The 26,085-nt window shown below is 43.1% G+C and overlaps 1 protein-coding gene across 1 annotated transcript in view; it reads left to right on the forward strand.

Moving 5' to 3' along the window:
- The first annotated feature begins 372 nt into the window (after positions 1–372).
- LOC110511431 (collagen alpha-1(XIV) chain) overlaps positions 373–26,085 on the forward strand; it is a 256,230-nt gene continuing 230,517 nt past the window's right edge. Inside the window, 3 exon segments of the mRNA XM_090186206.1 lie at positions 373–559; positions 4,542–4,660; positions 16,475–16,591. Coding sequence (XP_090042332.1) covers positions 4,570–4,660; positions 16,475–16,591 — 208 coding nt within the window. The 5' untranslated portion in view covers positions 373–559; positions 4,542–4,569.

The raw sequence follows: 26,085 nt of genomic DNA on the forward strand, positions 1-26,085 counted from the left end.
AGATGTATGTTTAAATGTATAGTCACTTGGTGCGTTCACAGCCTCAGAGCACCAGAGAGCGCGCAACAGAATTTGCCGAAGCACCTGCTCAGATTCCACAATTCCAATCCAGTCGGTGTCAGACATCACAATGCTATGAAAACTAACGATAGAGCTAAATGACCATTTCCTGAGTGTTAAAACCTACATTCGGTTACAAGTCGTTTACTTGACAAGTCCTGTCGAGGCAGAGTGCCTGAGGGTTTTTGTCGAATTCCACCCTCCCGTTTCGCTCCCGTCCTCCTGTTCAGCAGCAATTGGTCGATTTTTTTCTCCCTTTCCCCCCCGTCAGTCCACAGGATGAAATGAGGTGAAGGAAGGAGAGAGAGAAGTAGAGGGGGATGAATAGCCGAAGGGATGGGTGAATAACGACGCAAGAAACACCCACCCCCAGTTTTAGTCTGGACTGACTGACGGAATAGTTGACTGAGAGAGGCTGAAACAAACCAGGGAGACAGACATACACTCTGGGGATTGAGAGGATCCGTGGGAAATAGGAGCGTTTAGGATTTGATGACTTGTGAGTTATGGATTGCTATTTCATTAATTCAGTATGGAATTTGTTTTGTTTCGAGTGCTTAGCCTATATTTATTATGGTCATTTACTCCACGCTCTCAAAGGCAATCAATTGGATAGGTTGACTTGATCAAGTATACTGATAAATTACCAAATAAATTGTAAACGAATTGAAAGTTCTAGAATGTAACTAAACTTGTGGGCAATCTTCTCATCAGTTTCCTGTCGGGTGCACAAGTTAACAATTAACTTTTGAAGTAGACACTGTGAGAGTTGCACAACTGGAGTAATTTAAGCCATTCAAATGTTTTTTGTGTGCCTATAAATCAAGTCAGAAATGATTTTTTTATGTATTATTAACTGTCATTATTATGGTCTTCGTGGAATTTCATTGTAAATACAAAAAAAAACAACGAAATATGTCTATTTCCCGGTTGTTTCCAGGGCGACAAGATGCGTTTTGTCCCTATCTCATATTCTATTGACGTGTAGGCTACCTTACTTCAGATTAATGAGGTTTATTTTGATTGGACTGCGTTTAGGGATTACTACTTCACGAGTTTCATCAGCAGTTTCAGCTTTCAAATTGAATGTGCTGATTCGTCTATACTTCCTCTTTTGAAGAATAATTGGCCATAAGGGTTTACAAGTAGGGAAAAAAAAAAACATCCAATGTTTGTCAGCAAATAGTTACTTCCCATAAGGACACAAACTGGTTGAATCAACGCTGTTTCCACGTCATTTAAACAACAATAAATAAATGTGATGAAATTGAAACAACGTGGGAACCTGTCATGGAACTGTAAAAAAAAACAACGTCATTTTTTTCAACGACCGTTTAACCTAAATCTAATGACAATATATTTATTTTGTTTTGGTTAAATTGTATTGCATAAGTATAGCAAATAATGGTTTTGAAGAAAACAATTTATGCTTTTGTTTGTATAAAATAGTTTAAATGTCTAAACGATATCTCTGTCATGAAGTCAATGTCCAGGTTTAGTTTGATGGACACAGATACCAGGATTAAGATGTACAGTTATCTCTGTATATGAAGACACAGTTTGACGCGTTATTCACTTATGTCCAGGGATGTTGATTGGAAATCTATTTTCATCATCAATATGCTGTGTGAGTATGATGAATGCATTGAATACAGTCATAGAACAAAAATGTACACAAGTGAGTAAAGCTGGTCATTTTCAGCCTACTGCCCTACAGTCGTCCTATGTGGCAGTATTGTACTAGCTTCCTCCATTCCTGTGCTGCTGTTACAATCTGCCTGTCTAGTCAAAGCCTTAATGATGAGTGACAGACAAGTTGAGCTCTGCTTGTTCTCAATGTCAACAATGGCACTCAGGAAATGTTCTCTTGTGCCTGTCCGTCAAAATGTAACAAAGTCCTCTACTGTTCTGTTTCCAACTTCCCATTCTGAAAGTGACTCTCATCTTCCCCCTTTTCCCCTGACTCCCTTCTGCCTGCCCCCACTTGAGACTGGCTGGGCCTCGACACTGAAAAAGCCCGATAGCTATGGACGTCTGTTACTACTCAATGCTGGTCTCTCTCTCTCTCTCAATTTAAATGTTCAATTTAAGGGGCTTTATTGGCATGGGAAACATATGTTACCATTGCCAAAGCAAGTAAACACTCACTCTCATACTCTCTCTCGCGCTCTCTCTCTCTCTCACTCTCTCTCACTCTCTCTCTCTCTTGCTCTCTCTCTCGCTCTCTCTCGCATTCTGTGTCCCTCTGTCCTCTCTCTTTCTCTCTCTCTCTCTCTCGCTCTCTCTCTCTCTCTCTCTCTCTCTCTCTCTCTCATATTATGTCCTCTCTCTCTCTCTCTCTCTCTCTCTCTCTCTCTCTCTCTCTCTCTCGCTCTCTCTCTCTCTCTCATTCTGTGTCCCCTCTCTCTCTCTCTCTCTCTCTCTCTCTCTCTCATTCTGTGTCCTCTCTCTCTCTCTCTCTCTCTCTCTCTCTCTCTCTCTCTCTCTCTCTCTCTCTCTCTCTCTCTCTCAATTCAATTCAGTTAAAGGGGCTTTATTGGCATGGGAAACATGTATTAACATTGCCAAAGCAAGTGAGGTAGATAATATACAAAAGTGAAACAAACAATAAAAATTAACAGTAAACATTACACATGCAGAAGTTTCAAAACAATAAAGACATTACAAATGTCATATTATATATATATATACAGTGTTGTAACAATGTACAAATGGTTAAAGGACACAAGATAAAATAAATAAGCATAAATATGGGTTGTATTTACAATGGTGTTTGTTCTTCACTGGTTGCCCTTCTGCATGCAGAGTCTCAATTTGGTGTTTGTCCCATTTTGTGAAGTCTTGGTTGGTGAGCGGACCCCAGACCTCACAACCATGAAGGGCAATGGGCTCTATGACTGATTCAAGTATTTTTAGCCAGATCCTAATTGGTTTGTTGAAATTGATGTTCCTTTTGATGGCATAGAATGCCCTTCTTGCCTTGTCTCTCAGATCGTTCACAGCTTTGTGGAAGTTACCTGTGGGGCTGATGTTTAGGCCAAGGTATGTATAGTTTTTTGTGTGCTCTAGGGCAACAGTATCTAGATGGAATTTGTATTTGTGGTCCTGGCGACTGGACCTTTTTTGGAACACCATTATTTTGGTCTTACTGAGATTTACTTTCAGGGCCCAGGTCTGACAGAATCTGTGCAGAAGATCTAGGTGCTGCTGTAGGCCCTCCTTGGTTGGTGACAGAAGCACCAGATCATCAGCAAACAGTAGACATTTGACTTCGGATTCTAGCAGGGTGAGGCCGGGTGCTGCAGACTTTTCTAGTGCCCGTGCCAATTCGTTGATATATACGTTGAAGAGGGTGGGGCTTAAGCTGATCCCTGTCTCAGCCCACGACCCTGTGTGAAGAAATGTGTGTGTTTTTTGCCAATTTTAACCGCACACTTGTTGTTTGTGTACATGGATTTTATAATGTCTTATGTTTTACCCCAACACCACTTTCCATCAATTTGTGCCAGATTGAGTCAAAGGTTTTTTTGAAATCAAAAAAGCATGAGAAGACTTTGCCTTTGTTTTGGTTTGATTGGTTGTCAATTAGGGTGTGCAGGGTGAATACATGGTCTGTTGTACGGTAATTTGGTAAAAAGCCAATTTGACATTTGCTCAGTACATTGTTTTCATTGAGGAAATGTACGAGTCTGCTGTTAATGATAATGCAGAGAATTTTCCCAAGGTTACTGTTGACGCATATTCCACGGTAGTTATTGGGGTCAAATTTGTCTCCACTTTTGTGGATTGGGGTGATCAGTCCTTGGCTCCAAATATTGGGGAAGATGCCAGAGCTAAGGATGATGTTAAAGAGTTTTAGTATAGCCAATTGGAATTTGTTGTCTGTATATTTGATCATTTCATTAAGGATACCATCAACACCACAGGCCTTTTTGGGTTGGAGAGTTTTTATTTTGTCCTGTAACTCTTTCAAGGTAATTGGAGAATCCAGTGGGCTCTGGTAGTCTCTCTCTCTCTCTCTCTCTCTCTCATCACTATTCCTAAAACCTCTTTCTAGCGCTCTCCAAAGCCCACAGCTGTGGCAGTCAGGCAGTGTTAAATAGTCTGTATTTCTCTTCCTCTCCCCGCTAGGTGCAGAAGGAGCATCACAGTTGTAAGGATGCTAATTTAAGGGGCTTTATTGGCATGGGAAACATATGTTACCATTGCCAAAGCAAGTAAACACTCACTCTCATACTCTCTCTCTCTCTCTCTCTCTCTCTCTCTCTCTCTCTCTCTCTCTCTCTCATTGTGTCCCTCTGTCCTCTCTCTCTCTCTCTCTCTCTCTCTCCATCTCCCTCTCTCTCTCTCTCTCTCTCTCTCTCTCTCTCTCTCTCTCTCATCACTATTCCTAAAACCTCTTTCTAGCGCTCTCCAAAGCCCACAGCTGTGGCAGTCAGGCAGTGTTAAATAGTCTGTATTTCTCTTCCTCTCCCTGCTAGGTGCAGAAGGAGCATCACAGTTGTAAGGATGCTGATTGTAGGACTCCCAATAAGGACGTGGTGTCCTCTGCTCTTCCTGGTGTTGGCTGTACATTTCCCAGCCCCTGCCCAGGGTCAAGGTAAGGGCTACACTGTGACTGGATGATTACCCAAATGCTTCCGTTGGTCGTCTCCTCTGTCAGTTCCTCTTTTGATGTGCAGATTTGGTCCCATTTCATTTCGTCTGTAACTGTACGTGGACGTGACATTTTCACCCCCCACACCAAGTCTTTATTTTACATTCAAATAATACAATTTCATTCTTGTTTTGTGTTTGTCATGCTTTTTTGTTGTTGTAAAGAATATTATTTGGGTGTAATCATATACATTTTTACATGGAGCATAAACCCGAGCCTTATAATGAGATATAAAGGCCCAGTCACAGAAGCACATCTGATTGCTATCATGCTTAGCTGGGCTGCCGACTTGATGTCCCCAAGATGATTGTTTAATCAGTCGTCTATCATGCAACAACCTTCACCTGTGGTCAATGGAAGAACCCTGTGGAGGGGGTCTCGTTTGGTCTGGTCTCGTCTGCTCTGGTCTTAGAGACAAACTGGGTTTAAATTCTATTCGCAATTATTTCAAATACTTGTTTTTATCTGTGCTTGATTGAGCCTGCCTGGTTTAATTGGGCAATAGAATAATCTCAAAATGGCAAACCCTCAAACCCATCTGGCACTCTAGGCAGACTCAGTCAACCCCCCCCCCCCCCCCCCCCCCCAAATAGTTGAAAGATGTTGAATAGTATGTGAACCCAGGTCTGCTGTGAGCGGATTGGAAAGGGAGAAAACATTCAGGATCCTATCTGAGGGGGGGGGGGGATCATATGAAAACGTCCTCCAGGGACACATCAACATTTAATTGGCCTGTCTGTGTGCTGCTTGGACGCAGCTCAGCTCAGCATTCCATCCAGGCCTTGGAGTGAAAAGATCCCAAATGACACCCTATTCCCTATGTAGTGCACTACTTTTAACCAGGACCCATAGGGCTCATAGCGCTCTGGTCAAAAGTAGTGCACTACATAGGGAATAGGGTTCCATAGGGCTCTGGTCTAAAGTAGTGCACTATATAGGGAATAAGGTGCCATTCGGTAGAGTAAAGCATCTGGTGTGGGAGTGGAGGCACTGTGGACTGGTGTGGAGCTGACCTGGGTTCATCTAGTGTGGGAGTGGAGGCTCTGTGGACTGGTGTGGAGCAGGCCTGGGTTCATCTGGTGTGGGAGTGGAGGCTCTGTGGACTGGTGTGGAGCAGACCTAGGTTCATCTGGTGTGGGAGTGGAGGCTCTATGGACTGGTGTGGAGCAGGCCTGGGTTCATCTGGTGTGGGAGTGGAGGCTCTGTGGACTGGTGTGGAGCAGACCTGGGTTCATCTGGTGTGGGAGTGGAGGCTCTGTGGACTGATGTGGAGCAGACCTGGGTTCGATTAGTATTTGTTTTCTTTTCAAATACTTGGAAAGTTCAGATAAGCTTGCCTGGCGCAGTGGAACCAATGGGATAGTCCCAACTCCCGACAGTGTCATCCCTGTCCATCTGGCAGTCCAGGCAGGCTCAATCAAACCATTAACAAATACTATTTGAACCCAGATCTGGTGTGAAGAGGGGGATTTCTGACTCCTGTCTGTGGAGGGTGTATATATGATGTTTATCTGGTCTGCACGTCTCTCCCCCACGGCTACTGACTCCTGTCTGTGGAGGGTGTATATATAATGTTTATCTGGTCTGCACGTCTCTCCCCCACGGCTACTGACTCCTGTCTGTGGAGGGTGTATATATAATGTATATCTGGTCTGCACGTCTCTCCCCCACGGCTACTGACTCCTGTCTGTGGAGGGTGTATATATAATGGATATCTGGTCTGCACGTCTCTCCCCCACGGCTACTGACTCCTGTCTGTGGAGGGTGTATATATAATGTTTATCTGGTCTGCACGTCTCTCCCCCACGGCTACTGACTCCTGTCTGTGGAGGGTGTATATATGATGTATATCTGGTCTGCACGTCTCTCCCCCACGGCTACTGACTCCTGTCTGTGGAGGGTGTATATATAATGTTTATCTGGTCTGCACGTCTCTCCCCCACGGCTACTGACTCCTTTCTGTGGAGGGTGTATATATAATGTATATCTGGTCTGCACGTCTCTCCCCCACGGCTACTGACTCCTGTCTGTGGAGGGTGTATACATAATGTATATCTGGTCTGCACGTCTCTCCCCCACGGCTACTGACTCCTGTCTGTGGAGGGTGTATATATAATGTTTATCTGGTCTGCACGTCTCTCCCCCACGGCTACTGACTCCTGTCTGTGGAGGGTGTATATATAATGTATATCTGGTCTGCACGTCTCTCCCCCACGGCTACTGACTCCTGTCTGTGGAGGGTGTATATATAATGTATATCTGGTCTGCACGTCTCTCCCCCACGGCTACTGACTCCTGTCTGTGGAGGGTGTATATATAATGTATATCTGGTCTGCACGTCTCTCCCCCACGGCTACTGACTCCTGTCTGTGGAGGGTGTATATATAATGTATATCTGGTCTGCACGTCTCTCCCCCACGGCTACTGACTCCTGTCTGTGGAGGGTGTATATATAATGTATATCTGGTCTGCACGTCTCTCCCCCACGGCTCTCTGCTCGGGTCAAGCTAGGCCACTTACCATTTCCTGTATATATAATACACTGGGAGTTCCATTTGTTTAAAAAAAAGAAGTGATTTTAGGTTATTTCAACCCCCAGGCACCACTGTCTTCCGTCTCCTATTGTAGTGGACACTGGACACTGGACACTGGACACAACTAGCTGCTACAACCTGTAACAGAGAATCTCTATCTGTCTCTGGGCACCACAGTGTGTTGTCTGGTCAGGCTCTGGGGTCAGTGACATGCTGTTTCATATGACAGAGTCCTTCGCTAATGATTCTCTATTGATTCTATTGATTCCATGTCTGTCTGTATGGGTCAGCTCCGTTCTCTACTCCAAATGGCATCAGATTAGCTTTTAGTTACCCAATTAGGAAAAAAACAAGGTGTTTCATTTGAGCGTGTTAACATCTAGATTGGTGAATTTGTATGTGTAGGGAGAGATTCTGATGAGAGTGTCCGAAAAACAGTTCAATAAAACCCAAACAGATGGTTGTGTTTTCATTTACCTGCAACAGTAGAGTACACGCTTACAACGAGAGGTTTCAAAAGGGTTCTTCTGCTGTCCCCATAGGAGAACCCTTTTGGGTTCCAGGTAGAACCCTCTGTGGAAAGGGTTCTACATGGAACCTCAAAAGGTTTACCTGGAACCAAAAGAGTACAGAGGTTTCAAAAGGGTTATTCTGCTGTCCCCATAGGAGAACCCTTTTGGGTTCCATGTAGAACCCTCTGTGGCGGAGACAGCCGAAGAACCCCTTTTTTCCCTTCCCCTTTTCTCCCCAATTTTGTGGTATCCAATTGTTTAGTAGCTACTATCTTGTCTCATCGCTACAACTCCCGTACGGGCTCGGGAGAGACAAAGGTCGAAAGCCATGTGTCCCCCGAAACACAACCCAACCAAGCTGCACTGCTTCTTAACACAGTGCGCATCCAACCCGGAAGCCAGCCGCACCAATGTGTCGGAGGAAACATCGTGCACCTGGCAACCTGGTTAGCGTGCACTGCGCCCGGCCCGCCACAGGAGTCGCTGGTGCACGATGAGACAAGGATTTCCCTACCGGCCAAACCCTCCCTAACCCGGACGACACTAGGCCTCCCAGTCGCGGCCGGCTGCGACAGAGCCTGGGCTCGAACCCAGAGTCTAGCTGTGCCACCAGAGACTCTGGGTTCGAGCCCAGGCTGCGCCACCCGGGAGGCCAAGAACCCTTTCAAGGTTCTAGATAGCACCTTTTTTTCTAGGAATGTAGAGTGTAGAGTGGTCATAACTGCCTGTGTTGTTAATGCTACTGTGTTCATGTTCATTTTAAATCCATGTCTGGGGTTTCATTTAGGCCTGGATGAGTAGAACGAGGAACATATTGACATTCTATGTAAACCTAATTCACATTATCCAAAGAACTCTTGGTCAATATCTCTTCTCTAATCCCCACGTTTGTGGTATTTAACATGACAGTACTCTTAACCAACTTCGACTGAACGGCACCGAATGTATACTGCAGCCTCATTCTCCACATGGTGTGATGGAGGACTAGCAGAACAGAGTCTTAATATTTAAATACCCTCAGCAGGGATTTACGCACCATGCTGGTAACAGATGAATGTTCCAAAAAGATGAAGCTAGGCCTTAGTCAGGTAGGTGAGCAGCGTGCCGAGAGAGGGAAGACATACAGACAGACATACAGACAGACATACAGACAGGTAAAGGGCTCAGAGGATTCAGGGGTAAGTGCTATCTGCCACAACAGAAGACTCCTCACAAGGAGGAGAGGGAGGAGAGGAGAGGGAGGAGAGGAGAGGGATGAGAGGAGAGAGGGATGAGAGGAGAGAGGGATGAGAGGGATGAGAGGGATGAGGAGGAGAGAGAGATGAGAGGGATGAGAGGAGAGGAGAGATAAAACCACTTGAAAGAGCTGCTTGTTTTTGTACTGTTGTCTGTTCTAATGTATATTGTAATGTAACTGTCATGGAGTCACTTTGTGTTTAATCATTGAGAAGTGAGAGAATGGTTGGGAACAGGTGGAATAATGACATGCTGATAGCCAAGAGTGGAATAATGACATGCTGATAGCCAAGGGTGAGTAATGACATGCTGATAGCCAAGAGTGGAATAATGACATGCTGATAGCCAAGGGTGAGTAATGACATGCTGATAGCCAAGAGTGGAATAATGACATGCTGATAGCCAAGGGTGAGTAATGACATGCTGATAGCCAAGGGTGAATAATGGCATGCTGATAGCCAAGGGTGAATAATGACATGATGATAGCCAAGGGTGGATAATGACATGCTGATAGCCAAGAGTGGAATAATGACATGATGATAGCCAAGGGTGAATAATGACATGATGATAGCCAAGGGTGAATAATGGCATGCTGATAGCCAAGGGTGAATAATGACATGATGATAGCCAAGGGTGAATAATGACATGCTGATAGCCAAGAGTGAGTAATGACATGCTGATAGCCAAGGGTGAATAATGACATGATGATAGCCAAGGGTGAATAATGACATGATGATAGCCAAGGGTGGAGTAATGAAATGCATCACATCATGAAGGAATCCCTCTCACAGCTACTGTGTTCATCTGTGGAATCCTCGACTCACAATAGTGTTCCATTGTTCCTCTCGGAATCCTCCACACCCTCGTCCTCACACAGAGAAAATGGATGTATGTGTTCCTATACATTATTCAGATCTCATGTACAGCTGAGTCAGGCTGACAGATGCTCCCATACACCCGAGGGGAGGGGGGGGGGGGGGGGGTGATCTACCAGAGGGTTGCTGGCATCAATATCTCAGGTGCCACATACTGCCGATGTTCCCTTGACAGGAACATAACCCCTGCTTCAGCCTCTCCGACGTTACGTGTGTATATCAGCGGGTTGACAAAAGCAGAAGACTAATGTCTATCTGGACTAATAAACATCCTGTCCTCCGTCAACTCAATTCATGTGCAGTGAGTCAGACACTACAAATGGAAAGTACTTAAAGGTGGCAATTTGTGAATTTGTAGCTACTTCTGGCAAGGCAGTTGGTGTTAAATACCTCACATTATACTCACATCTAGTATCCAATCATTATTTAATTGTCTTTTCTGTTTCCCAGGTGGTTTTAAATACCTCACATTATATTCACATCTAGTATCCAGTCATTATTTAATTGTCTTTTCTGTTTCCCAGGTGGTTTAAATACCTCACATTATATTCACATCTAGTATCCAGTCATTATTTAATTGTCTTTTCTGTTTCCCAGGTGGTTTAAATACCTCACATTATATTCACATCTAGTATCCAGTCATTATTTAATTGTCTTTTCTGTTTCCCAGGTGGTTTTAAATACCTCACATTATATTCACATCTAGTATCCAGTCATTATTTAATTGTCTTTTCTGTTTCCCAGGTGGTTTTAAATACCTCACATTATATTCACATCTACTATCCAGTCATTATTTAATTGTCTTTTCTGTTTCCCAGGTGGTTTTAAATACCTCACATTATATTCACATCTAGTATCCAGTCATTATTTAATTGTCTTTTCTGTTTCCCAGGTGGTTTTAAATACCTCACATTATATTCACATCTAGTATCCAGCCATTATTTAATTGTCTTTTCTGTTTCCCAGGTGGTTTTAAATACCTCACATTATATTCACATCTAGTATCCAGCCATAACTGTTTAAGGTGTCACCAAATGTTTCTATTCATTACAAACCTGTTTATACACACAGTTAGATAAAACACTAGAGATCACAGCATATGTTCAGGTTATGGACTGAACAGGAATTTCAGGATATTGTTACTCAGCACACATTTATAAAAATGTAAAACTGAAATATCACATTTTCATAATAAGTATTCAGACCCTTTATTCAGTACTTTGTTGAAGCACCTTTGGCAGCGATTACAGCCTCCAGTCTTCTTGGGTATGACACTACAAGCTTGGTACACCTGTATTTGGTGAGTTTCTCCCATTCTTCTATGCAGATCCTCTCAAGCTCTGACAGGTTGGATGGGGAGCATCGCTGCACAGCTATTTTCAGGTCCCTCCAGAGATGTTCGATCGGGTTCAAGTCCGGGCTCTAGCTTGGCCATTCAAGGACATCCTTGCTTCTACACCTGCATTGCTTGCTGTTTGGGGTTTTAGGCTTGGTTTCTTTGAGATATCAGCTGATGTAAGAAGGGCTTTATAAATACATTTGATTTGATTCAGAGACTTGTCCCAAAGCCACTCCTGCATTGTCTTGGCTGTGTGCTTAGAGTTGTTGTCCTGTTGGAAGGTGAACCTTTGCCCCAGTCTGAGGTTCTGAGCACTTTGGAGCAGGTTTTCATCAAGGACCTCTCTGTACTTTGCTCCATTAATATTTTCCTCGATCCTGACTATTCTCCCAGTTCCTGCCGCTTGTTTCTCATGGTCTGAGAGTCCTTTAGGGCTTTTACTGAGGAGTGGCTTCCGTCTGGCCACTCAACCATAAAGGCCTGGTTGGTGGAATGCTGCAGAGATGGTTGTTCTCCCATCTCCACAGAGGAAATCTGGAGCTCTGTCAGAGTGACCATCTGGTTCTTGGTCAGGGCCCTTCTCCCCCCATTGCTCAGTTTGGCCGGGCGGCCAGCTCTAGGAAGAGTCTTGGTGGTTCCAAACCCCTCTCTACGGACATTTTCTTTGACCTCATGGCTTGGTTTTTGCTCTGACACGCACTGTCGACTGTAGGACCTTTATATAGACAGGTGTTTGCCTTTCCAAATCATGTCCAATCAATTGAATTTACCACAGGTGGAAACATCTCAAGGATCATCATTGGAAACAGGATGCACCTGAGCTAAATTTAGTCTCATAGCAAAGGGTCTGAATACTTATATACTTTTTTACCCCCTTTTTCCTCCCCAATTTTGTGGTACCCAATTGGTAGTAGTTACAGTCTTGTCTCATCGCTGCAACTCCCGTACGGACTCGGAAGAGGCAAAGGTCGAGAGCCACGAATCCTCCAAAACACAACCCAACCAAGCCTCACTGCTTCTTGACACAATGCCCATCCAACCCGGAAGCCAGCCGCACCAATGTGTCGGAGGAAACACCGTACACCTGGCGACCTGGTCAACGTGCACTGCGCCCGGCCCGCCACAGGAGTCGCTAGTGCACGGTGAGACAAGGACATCCCTGCCGGCCAAACCCTCCCTAATCCGGACGAAGCTGAGCCAATTGTGTGCCACCCCATGGGCCTCCCGGTCGCGGCCGGCTGTGACAGAGCCTGGACTCGAACCCAGAATCTCTGGTGGCACAGCGATGCAGTGCGTTAGACCACTGCGCCCTATTATCATTTTTTTATGTATACATTTGCAAAAAATTCTAAAAACCTGTTTTCGCCCTGTCACTATGGGTTATTGTGTGTAGATTGATGAGGAACAAAAAATATGTAGTCCATTTTAGAGTAAAGTTGTAATATAACAAAACATGGAAAAGAGTCAAGGGGTCTGAATACACTGAACACAGAAACCACCCCCAGGTGAGTTCCTATCAGGTTTATAGGAGATATTTACTGAACACAGAAACAACCCCCAGATGAGTTCCTATCAGGTTTATAGGAGATATTTACTGAACACAGAAACAACCCCCAGATGAGTTCCTATCAGGTTTATAGGAGATGTTTACTGAACACAGAAACAACCCCCAGATGAGTTCCTATCAGGTTTATAGGAGATATTTACTGAACACAGAAACAACCCCCAGATGAGTTCCTATCAGGTTTATAGGAGATGTTTACTGAACACAGAAACAACCCCCAGATGAGTTCCTATCAGGTTTATAGGAGATATTTACTGAACACAGAAACAACCCCCAGATGAGATCCTATCAGGTTTATAGGAGATCTTTACTGAACACAGAAACAACCCCCAGATGAGTTCCTATCAGGTTTATAGGAGATGTTTACTGAACACAGAAACCACCCCCAGATGAGTTCCTATCAGGTTTATAGGAGATATTTACTGAACACAGAAACAACCCCCAGATGAGATCCTATCAGGTTTATAGGAGATCTTTACTGAACACAGAAACAACCCCCAGATGAGTTCCTATCAGGTTTATAGGAGATATTTACTGAACACAGAAACAACCCCCAGATGAGTTCCTATCAGGTTTATAGGAGATATTTACTGAACACAGAAACAACCCCCAGATGAGATCCTATCAGGTTAGTGATCATATATATTTATTTCTCTAACCTAAAAGTTTCCCTTTATCCTTCATCATTTATTTAAAGCTTGTGCCAGATTGTATATAACTTTACATGCCCATATTCTTCCTAATAAACAGCTTCAAGTCCCTATATGGTAGATACTGTAGTATATTCATAGATTTATAGGCATGTAAAGATTACATTGGTACCTATTCTTCTACTTGCAAGGAGGAACAAACACCACTGTGTTTGTTGGCCTGGGCATTGAGCCTTGTCTTCTCAACTTCTCATTGTCTTCTCAACTTCTCAGTGTCTTCTCAACTTCTCATTGTCTTCTCAACTTCTCATTGTCTTCTCAACTTCTCAGTGTCTTCTCAACTTCTTATTGTCTTCTCAACTTCTTATTGTCTTCTCAACTTCTAATTGTCTTCTCAACTTCTCAGTGTCTTCTCAACTTCTCATTGTCTTCTCAACTTCACATTGTCTTCTCAACTTTCTCATTGTCTTCTCAACTTCTCCTTGTCTTCTCAACTTCTCCTTGTCTTCTCAACTTCTCGTCTTCTCAACTTCTCCTTGTCTTCTCAACTTCTCCTTGTCTTATCATCTTCTCATTGTCTTATCATCTTCTCATTGTCTTCTCAACTTCTCCTTGTCTTCTCAACTTCTCATTGTCTTCTCAACTCAAAAGGTGGCAATGTAGTAGTGTGGTTCTGGTGACTAGTTTGTAGTTCAACTAACATAGAATGTAGACCAAGTAAATGGTGAAAGTGCTATGCAACAACCTTATAAATAGTTTTGCGTCAATCTCAGATGGTAGTATTTCACCATACTACTGGAACGTTGTCTGTCCATAGCTGGAGAAAAAAAGAGTACCACTTTACATGTGGTTGTTCTTATTGGCTACAAGAAACACCATGCTGTTACATGGTACTAAAAAGTAAGAGCAGCTTCATGTAAAGAAACAAAGTCACATTCTCTTCCTCATAGCTGCCTGCATATAGAAACAGCAGATAGCATCCATATCCAGCTATAGCCTAGCTGCGCTAACGTAATCCTAAGAGAATGTCTTCCACTGACTGTTCTTTCCATCGGGACGGCAGGTGAATATCTAGCTATAGCCTAGCTGCGCTAACGTAATCCTAAGAGAATGTCTTCCACTGACTGCTCTTTCCATCGGGACGGCAGGTGAATATCTAGCTATAGCCTAGCTGCGCTAACGTAATCCTAAGAGAATGTCTTCCACTGACTGTTCTTTCCATCGGGACGGCAGGTGAATATCTAGCTATAGCCTAGCTGCGCTAACGTAATCCTAAGAGAATGTCTTCCACTGACTGTTCTTTCCATCGGGACGGCAGGTGAATATCTAGCTATAGCCTAGCTGCGCTAACGTAATCCTAAGAGAATGTCTTCCACTGACTGTTCTTTCCATCGGACGGCAGGTGAAGCTGATTGATTCTCCATCAACTGAGAGATCAAACATTTACTGACTCTTAACAGTCTGCAGCACCTGTCTTTTTGAGAGGAAATGTCGATGCCGTCATCGACTTAGAAACGCTAGCCTGGAATCCCATCTGATTTGCTCTGTTTCACAATGATTTTACATGAAACAAAGTTTATCAGTTGGGATTTCAGGCTATAAACATGCCCTCCCCCCTCCCCCCCCCCCCCCCTCCATCCTTACTAGTTAAAAATGGTGTCTCAAAAAGTAAGGCAATATGACTGACATTTAAGAACCTTCTTTGTCTATAACGGTTTGGTTTGCAATATGCTATTCTACAACAATATGCTATTCTACAACAATATGCTATTCTACAACAATATGCTATTCTACAACAATATGCTATTGAACAACAATATGCTATTGGACAACAATATGCTATTCTACAACAATATGCTATTCTACAACAATATGCTATTGAACAACAATATGCTATTCTACAACAATATGCTATTGAACAACAATATGCTATTCTACAACAATATGCTATTCTACAACAATATGCTATTGAACAACAATATGCTATTCTACAACAATATGCTATTGAACAACAATATGCTATTCTACAACAATATGCTATTCTACAACAATATGCTATTCTACAACAATATGCTATTGAACAACAATATGCTATTCTACAACAATATGCTATTCTACAACAATATGCTATTCTACAACAATATGCTATTCTACAACAATATGCTATTCTACAACAATATGCTATTCTACAACAATATGCTATTCTACAACAATATGCTATTCTACAACAATATGCTATTGAACAACAATATGCTATTCTACAACAATATGCTATTCTACAACAATATGCTATTCTACAACAATATGCTATTCTACAACAATATGCTATTCCACAACAATATGCTATTCTACAACAATATGTTATTCTACAACAATATGTTATTCTACAACAATATGCTATTCTACAACAATATGTTATTCTACAACAATATGCTATTCTACAACAATATGCTATTGAACAACAATATGCTATTCTACAACAATATGCTATTCTACAACAATATGCTATTGAACAACAATATGCTATTGAACAACAATATGCTATTGAACAACAATATGCTATTGAACAACAATATGCTATTCTACAACAATATGCTATTCTACAACAATATGCTATTGAACAACAATATGCTATTGAACAACAATATGCTATTCTACAACAATATGCTATTGAACAACAATATGCTATTGGACAACAATATGTTATCCAATATGTTATCCAATATGTTATTGTGTTATACCAGAATGGGTTGTCTTTGTGGACGTCTGTTCAATGTCTTTGTGTGATTAACCTGGCTGATGTGTAGTACCGTAGTGGCACTAACACCTGCTGGGGATTGTATCTGCCTCCCAAATCTTACCATACTCCGTCTGTGGTCCACTACCTTCAATCAGAGTCCTATGGGCCCTGGTCAAAAGTAGTGCACCAAATAGAGAATAGGGTGCTATTTGGGACTAAGTCTGTATTCAACATGTTAATCATCAATACTCAAACTGTAACTGAATGAGTCAGTATTAATGATGGGTCTACTGTTGTTCTGTTTCAGTTCCAGCTCCCAGAAGATTACGTTTTAAAGTACTGGGGACGAGCAAATTACATGTATCCTGGAAAGAGCCGAAAGGGAATGTCGACGGCTATAGAGTTTTATACCAGAGTGAACCAGGTAAGAGTTCTAATCATCTGTCTGTGCCTTTAGTTGATGTAGATAGTATAAAAATATACTCTTGGTAGATAGTGTGGTCTACAGCTTATCATGAGGTACACTTCCCTCAGGCGAGCAATACCTCGAGACTTCCTTAATATTAGACATCGCACAACAGCTGTTATTGACAAATAGACAGAGTCAATAAACAGTAACGTGCCAAGGTGCTGAATGCATCCCAATCCTATTGCAAATATTATGCGCCCTTACTGACGTTGGCCAGTAGTAGGCACAGCCCTTAATGAATGGAGAAACAGTGTGGTCATCAGCTTCACAAGCAAATGATGAGTGGAGTATTGCTGTTAATACAACTGTATTACCAGACGTAGCTGTTCTGTCCTGCCGACGCACAGAAAACGCAGCCAACTGTATATCATCCATGTCGTCGTTCAGCCACAACTGTGAAACATAAGATATTACAGTTTTTAATGTCCCGTTGGTAGGATTGTCTCGAACTGAGATCATCCAGTTTATTCTCCAGTGATTGCACGTTGGCCAATAGAACGGTTGGTAGAGGCGGGGAACCCAGTCGCCGACTAATTCTCACAAGGCATCCCAATCTCCGCCCCCTGTATTTCCGCATTTTCTTCATGCGAATGACAGGGATTTTGGGCCTGGTCTCGGAGAACCAGTATATCCTTTGTGTCGGACTCATTAAAGAAAAAATCTTTGTCCAGTTTGAGGTGAGTAATCACTGCTCTGATATCCAGAATGTATTTTCAGTCATAAAAGAGGGTAGCAGAAACATTATGTACAGAATATGTTACAAACAATGTAACAAAACCACACAAAATAGCACAATTGGTTAGGAGCACGTTAAACGGAAGCTATCCCCTATGGCGCCATTATGAATGAACCCAGGGTAATGATAATGAATGAACCCAGGGTAATGATAATGAATGAACCCAGGGTAATGATAATGAATGAACCCAGGGTAATGATAATGAATGAACCAGGGTAATGATAATGAATGAACCCAGGGTAATGATAATGAATGAACCCAGGGTAATGATAATGAATGAACCCAGGGTTATAATAATGACTAAACCCAGGGTAATGATAATGAAGGAACCCAGGGTAATGATAATGAATGAACCCAGGGTTATAATAATGATTGAACTCAGGGTAATGCTAATGAATGAACCCAGGGTAATGATAATGAATGAACCCAGGGTAATGATAATGAATGAACCCAGGGTTATAATAATGACTGAACCCAGGGTAATGCTAATGACTAAACCCAGGGTAATAATAATGAATGAACCCAGGGTAATGATAATGAATGAACCCAGGGTTATAATAATGAATGAACCCAGGGTTATAATAATGAATGAACACAGGGCAATGGTAATGAATGAACACAGGGTAATAATAATGAATGAACCCAGGGTAATGATAATGAATGAACCCAGGGTTATAATAATGAATGAACCCAGGGTTATTATAACGAATGAACACAGGGCAATGGTAATGAATGAACCCAGGGTTATAATAATGAATGAACACAGGGCAATGGTAATGAATGAACACAGGGCAATGGTAATGAATGAACACAGGGTAATAATAATGAATGAACACAGGGTAATGATAATGAATGAACCCATGGTAATGATAATGAATGCACATAGGGTACCGATAATGAATGAACACAGGGTAATGATAATGAATGAACACATGGTAATGATAATGAATGAACCCAGGGTAATGATAATGAATGAACCCAGGGTAATGATAATGAATGAACCCAGGGTTATAATAATGAATGAACCCAGGGTTATTATAATGAATGAACACAGGGCAATGGTAATGAATGAACCCAGGGTTATAATAATGAATGAACACAGGGCAATGGTAATGAATGAACACAGGGCAATGGTAATGAATGAACACAGGGTAATAATAATGAATGAACACAAGGTAATGATAATGAATGAACCCATGGTAATGATAATGAATGCACATAGGGTACCGATAATGAATGAACACAGGGTAATGATAATGAATGAACACATGGTAATGATAATGAATGAACCCAGGGTAATGATAATGAATGAACCCAGGGTAATGATAATGAATGCACATATGGTCCTGATAATGAATAAACACAGGGTAATGATAATGAATGAACCCAGGGTAATGATAATGAATGCACATATGGTACTGATAATTAATGAACCCAGGGTAGTGATAATGAATGAACACATGGTAATAATAATGAATGAACCCAGGGTAATGATAATGACTGAACCGAGGGTAATGATAATGACTGAACCGAGGGTAATAATAATGAATGAACCCAGGGTAATGATAATGAATGCACCCAGTGTAATGATAATGAATGAACACAGGGTAATGATAAAGAATGAAAACATGGTAATGATAATGAATGAACCCATGGTAATGATAATGAATGAACCCAGGGTAATAATAATGAATGAACCCAGGGTAATAATAATGAATGAACACAGGGTAATGATAATGAATGAAGCCAGGGTAATGATAATGACTGAACCCAGGGTAATGATAATGAATGAACACATGGTAATGATAATGAATGAACCCAGGGTAATGATAATGAATGAACCTAGGGTAATGATAATGAATGCACATATGGTCCTGATAATGAATAAACACAGGGTAATGATAATGAATGAACCCAGGGTAATGATAATGAATGCACATATGGTACTGATAATTAATTAACCCATGGTAGTGATAATGAATGAACACATGGTAATAATAATGAATGAACCCAGGGTAATGATAATGACTGAACCGAGGGTAATGATAATGACTGAACCGAGGGTAATAATAATGAATGAACCCAGGGTAATGATAATGAATGCACCCAGTGTAATGATAATGAATGAACACAAGGTAATGATAAAGAATGAAAACATGGTAATGATAATGAATGAACCCATGGTAATGATAATGAATGAACCCAGGGTAATAATAATGAATGAACCCAGGGTAATAATAATGAATGAACACAGGGTAATGATAATGAATGAACCCAGGGTAATGATAATGACTGAACCCAGGGTAATAATAATGAATTAACACAGGGTAATGATAATGAATGAATCCAGGGTAATAATAATGAATTAACACAGGGTAATGATAATGAATGAACACAGGGAAGAGTTGGCTAAACACACTGGACCACAGAATACATGTTTTTGAAAAAGGGGTTTATTTGATCTTGAATGAAGTTAAACACCCCCATACAGCTGAATGAATGAATCTTGACAACTCCTATTGCCATTGACAACATTGAGTTGATAAGACAGCACCAACAGTTGTGGGAGCCGGCTTAGAGAGTCTTAGGGAATATTTACCCTGTCTGTCTGTAAGGAAGGTCAGTGTTGTCTGACAAAGCCTGTCAGACATCTTGGAATAAACAATGAGGACAGAGATCACACGCGCACGCACACACGCACGCACACACACACACACACACACACACACACACACACACACACACACACACACACACACACACACACACACACACACACACACACACACACACACACACACACACACACACACACACACACACACACACACACACACACACACCGGTCCACCCTCCCCCAACCTGCTGTTCAGTGAAAAGTCATTCTGTGGTCTATTGACCAGCCCCTCTGGGGCCCCCTCCCTTTGTTAAAGACACAACAAAATAATTTGACCTGATGTGTCGTTGATTGATCCCGGACTTCCTCCTGGGAGATCACCTATGCGTTAGTTGCACAAATCCACTCCAGTTCCAATGTTCCCTAATGTTCCACCTTGGGGAAGCCTAGGGTTTCTGACTAATTAGAGATGCTGGGGTTGGAGCAGGACATATGATTGTTTGAGTTTCAGGGCTCGATATATACGCTTGTCAGCTTGCCCGGGGGGCAAGTGAAACAAATAGTTGTACAAGCAGATTATAGATTTAAGTTGTAAAACAAAAATCACAATATCAAACAATTAGGCTACTTCAATCAGAATCAGATCAAAGTGTCCTCTGGATGCAATGTTTTGCTCACTGTCCTCCCAATCTCTGCAGAGCGCATCGGAGTAGCATTTCTGTCGGCCTGCATTGATCGGCACGAGGGGACTTTCAATCATCTAGTTGCGAGATGTGTTTTTGAGATCAAAGCGAGCCGTGTTTGCACATTTGTTGATTAATAGTTGCTAGGGAGTTATTTGCCTGTTTCTAGCAGATTTTTGGTCAGCATGGTGTGCATCACCTGGGTGTGTGGCAGTGGGCCATTGAGAGAGAGGCACTAGATAATCAGCTAATCTACACAATGTTTTGAATTGGCTAGTTAACTATGTAACTATTCGCATGTATTCATATACTGTCCCACATCCTAAAATAACTTTCCACCAGCTCTCCTGTGGAACCCCAAATGGCCAGGATGCAGTTGTTACAGGGTGCACCGTTGATGAAACCAATGCTGCAGACTCTGCTTGTAAAATCGTCTCTCAAGCGCTCACATTTGGCTAGGATCGTCCTCTATTCAATAGTGACCATGAAATTATGACAAAGTAAAACAATATTCTTAGAATAATCTAATTGGGTGGCCAGGAGAGACCAGGAGAGATACTGGGTGTGTAGGATGGCCAGCCCTTCTCCTGTAGAGACCAGGAGAGATACTGGGTGTGTAGGGTGCCAGTCCTCCTCCTGTCGAGACCAGGAGAGATACTGGGTGTGTAGGGTGGCCAGCCCTCCTTCTGTAGAGACCAGGAGAGATACTTGGGTGTGTAGGGTGGCCAGCCCTCCTCCTGTATAGACCAGGAGAGATACTGGGTGTGCAGGGTGGCCAGCCATCCTTCTGTAGAGACCAGGAGAGATACTGGGTGTGCAGGGTGGCCAGTCCTTCTCCTGTAGAGACCAGGAGAGATACTGGGTGTGCAGGGTGGCCAGCCCTTCTCCTGTAGAGACCAGGAGAGATACTGGGTGTGCAGGCTTTTTCTCAAGCCCTGCTCGAACACACCACATTGTAAAATAAATCAGCTGCTCAACAGGATAAGCTGACTCTGGTCTGTTTGAGCAGGGTTGGATAAAAAGCCTGCACCCCCAACAGCTCTCCAGATGGAGTTCGGACCACGTGTTTTATACTGTAGCCGATCAGTGCAGTTTTTTTGACTTTGCGGGGGAGGTATGTGCCTTGCTCAAGGCCACAATGGCAGGAGATATACTACATGGGATCGGAGACCAGCAGCCTTCCATTGACAATACCAGTGAGACCAGCAGTCTTCCATTGATAATACCAGTGAGACCAGCAATCTTCCACTGACAATACCAGTGAGACCAGCAGTCTTCCATTGACAATACCAGTGAGACCAGCAGCCTTCCATTGACCATACCAGTGAGACCAGCAGCCTTCCATTGACAATACCAGTGAGACCAGCAGCCTTCCATTGACCATACCAGTGAGACCAGCAGTCTTCCATTGACAATACCAGTGAGACCAGCAATCTTCCATTGACAATACCAGTGAGACCAGCAGTCTTCCATTGACAATACCAGTGAGACCAGCAGCCTTCCATTGACCATACCAGTGAGACCAGCAGCCTTCCATTGACAATACCAGTGAGACCAGCAGCCTTCCATTGACCATATCAGTGAGACCAGCAGTCTTCCATTGACAATACCAGTGAGACCAGCAACCTTCCATTGACCATACCAGTGAGACCAGCAGCCTTCCATTGACAATACCAGTGAGACCAGCAGTCTTCCATTGACAATACCAGTGAGACCAGCAGCCTTCCATTGACCATACCAGTGAGACCAGCAGCCTTCCATTGACAATACCAGTGAGACCAGCAGCCTTCCATTGACCATACCAGTGAGACCAGCAGTCTTACATTGACCATACCAGTGAGACCAGCAACCTTCCATTGACCATACCAGTGAGACCAGCAGCCTTCAATTGACCATACCAGTGAGACCAGCAGCCTTCCATTGACCATACCAGTGAGACCAGCAGCCTTCCATTGACAATACCAGTGAGACCAGCAGCCTTCCATTGACAATACCAGTGAGACCAGCAGCCTTCCACTGACCATACCAGTGAGACCAGCAGTCTTCCATTGACAATACCAGTGAGACCAGCAGCCTTCCATTGACCATACCAGTGAGACCAGCAGTCTTCCACTGACCATACCAGTGAGACCAGCAGCCTTCCATTGACCATACCAGTGATAATAGTGAAGGTGAAGTGGCTCCTGGCATCACCTTTCTGGCCCATGGTGTTACAGACCTGTTTTTCAAGTGACTTGAGCTTTCTGACACGTCAACATGATGTCCTACATGTCTGAAGGACAGGTGGCTAAAAATGATAGTGTCAAACCCTGGGTTTGTATCAGCCATCAGCCGGCCTGGTCTCCTGTTGAGCTCTCTGTCTCTGGGTCTAATGAGGTATAATACTGTTCCTGTTGAGCTCTCTGTCTCTGGGTCTAATGAGGTATAATACTGTTCCTGTTGGGTCTAATGAGATATGATACTGTTCCTGTTGAGCTCTCTGTCTCTGGGTCTAATGAGGTATAATTCTGTTCCTGTTGAGCTCTCTGTCTCTGGGACTAATGAGGTATAATACTATTCCTGTTGAGCTCTCTGTCTCTGGGTCTAATGAGGTATAATACTGTTCCTGTTGAGCTCTCTGTCTCTGGGTCTAATGAGATATAATACTGTTCCTGTTGAGCTCTCTGTCTCTGGGACTAATGAGGTATAATACTGTTCCTGTTGAGCTCTCTGTCTCTGGGTCTAATGAGATATAATACTGTTCCTGTTGAGCTCTCTGTCTCTGGGACTAATGAGGTATAATACTGTTCCTGTTGAGCTCTCTGTCTCTGGGACTAATGAGGTATAATACTGTTCCTGTTGGGTCTAATGAGATATGATACTATTCCTGTTGGGTCTAATGAGGTATGATACTGTTCCTGTTGAGCTCTCTGTCTCTGGGACTAATGAGGTATAATACTGTTCCTGTTGAGCTCTCTGTCTCTGGGACTAATGAGGTATAATACTGTTCCTGTTGAGCTCTCTGTCTCTGGGACTAATGAGGTATAATACTGTTCCTGTTGAGCTCTCTGTCTCTGGGACTAATGAGGTATAATACTGTTCCTGTTGAGCTCTCTGTCTCTGGGACTAATGAGGTATAATACTGTTCCTGTTGAGCTCTCTGTCTCTGGGACTAATGAGGTATAATACTATTCCTGTTGAGCTCTCTGTCTCTGGGTCTAATGAGGTATAATACTGTTCCTGTTGAGCTCTCTGTCTCTGGGTCTAATGAGGTATAATACTGTTCCTGTTGAGCTCTCTGTCTCTGGGACTAATGAGGTATAATACTGTTCCTGTTGAGCTCTCTGTCTCTGGGTCTAATGAGGTATAATACTGTTCCTGTTGAGCTCTCTGTCTCTGGGTCTAATGAGGTATAATACTGTTCCTGTTGAGCTCTCTGTCTCTGGGTCTAATGAGGTATAATACTGTTCCTGTTGAGCTCTCTGTCTCTGGGACTAATGAGATATAATACTGTTCCTGTTGAGCTCTCTGTCTCTGGGTCTAATGAGGTATAATACTGTTCCTGTTGAGCTCTCTGTCTCTGGGACTAATGAGGTATAATACTGTTCCTGTTGGGTCTAATGAGGTATAATACTGTTCCTGTTGAGCTCTCTGTCTCTGGGACTAATGAGGTATAATACTGTTCCTGTTGGGTCTAATGAGATATGATACTATTCCTGTTGGGTCTAATGAGGTATAATACTGTTCCTGTTGAGCTCTCTGTCTCTGGGTCTAATGAGGTATAATACTGTTCCTGTTGAGCTCTCTGTCTCTGGGTCTAATGAGGTATAATACTGTTCCTGTTGAGCTCTCTGTCTCTGGGTCTAATGAGATATAATACTGTTCCTGTTGAGCTCTCTGTCTCTGGGACTAATGAGGTATAATACTGTTCCTGTTGAGCTCTCTGTCTCTGGGACTAATGAGGTATAATACTGTTCCTGTTGGGTCTAATGAGGTATAATACTATTCCTGTTGAGCTCTCTGTCTCTGGGTCTAATGAGGTATAATACTGTTCCTGTTGAGCTCTCTGTCTCTGGGTCTAATGAGGTATAATACTGTTCCTGTTGAGCTCTCTGTCTCTGGGACTAATGAGATATGATACTATTCCTGTTGAGCTCTCTGTCTCTGGGTCTAATGAGGTATAATACTGTTCCTGTTGAGCTCTCTGTCTCTGGGTCTAATGAGATATAATACTATTCCTGTTGGGTCTAATTAGGTATAATACACCTGTTCAGCTCTCTGTCTCTGCGTCTAATTAGGTAAAATACTTTTCCTGTTGGGTCTAATTAGGTAGAATACTATTCCTGTTCAGACCACTCACCTAGCCCAGTGTCCACTGTTTATCATAGTGACTGGGAGAGAGACCATTCACCTAACCCAGTGTCCACTGTTTATCATAGTGACTGGGAGAGAGACCATTCACCTAACCCAGTGTCCACTGTTTATCATAGTGACTGGGAGAGAGACCACTCACCTAGCCCAGTGTCCACTGTTTATCATACTGACTGGGAGAGAGACCACTCACCTTGCCCAGTGTCCACTGTTTATCATAGTGACTGGGAGAGAGACCATTCACCTAGCCCAGTGTCCACTGTTTATCATAGTGACTGGGAGAGAGACCATTCACCTAACCCAGTGTCCACTGTTTATCATAGTGACTGGGAGAGAGACCATTCACCTAACCCAGTGTCCACTGTTTATCATAGTGACTGGGAGAGAGACCACTCACCTAGCCCAGTGTCCACTGTTTATCATACTGACTGGGAGAGAGACCACTCACCTTGCCCAGTGTCCACTGTTTATCATAGTGACTGGGAGAGAGACCATTCACCTAACCCAGTGTCCACTGTTTATCATACTGACTGGGAGAGAGACCACTCACCTTGCCCAGTGTCCACTGTTTATCATAGTGACTGGGAGAGAGACCACTCACCTAACCCAGTGTCCCCTGTTTATCATACTGACTGGGAGAGAGACCACTCACCTAACCCAGTGTCCACTGTTTATCATAGTGGCTGGGAGAGAGACCACTCACCTAACCCAGTGTCCACTGTTTATCATACTGACTGGGAGAGAGACCACTCACCTAACCCAGTGTCCACTTTTTATCATAGTGACTGAGAGAGAGACCACTCACCTAGCCCAGTGTCCACTGTTTATCATACTGACTGGGAGAGAGACCACTCACCTAACCCAGTGACCACTGTTTATCATACTGACTGGGAGAGAGACCACTCACCTAACCCAGTGACCACTGTTTATCATACTGACTGGGAGAGAGACCACTCACCTAACCCAGTGTCCACTGTTTATCATACTGACTCGGAGAGAGACCACTCACCTAACCCAGTGTCCACTGTTTATCATACTGACTGGGAGAGAGACCACTCACCTA

Source organism: Oncorhynchus mykiss, chromosome 2 (genome assembly GCF_057628025.1).
Source record: "Oncorhynchus mykiss isolate SJ-2025 chromosome 2, ASM5762802v1, whole genome shotgun sequence".
Classification (NCBI taxonomy): domain Eukaryota; kingdom Metazoa; phylum Chordata; class Actinopteri; order Salmoniformes; family Salmonidae; genus Oncorhynchus; species Oncorhynchus mykiss.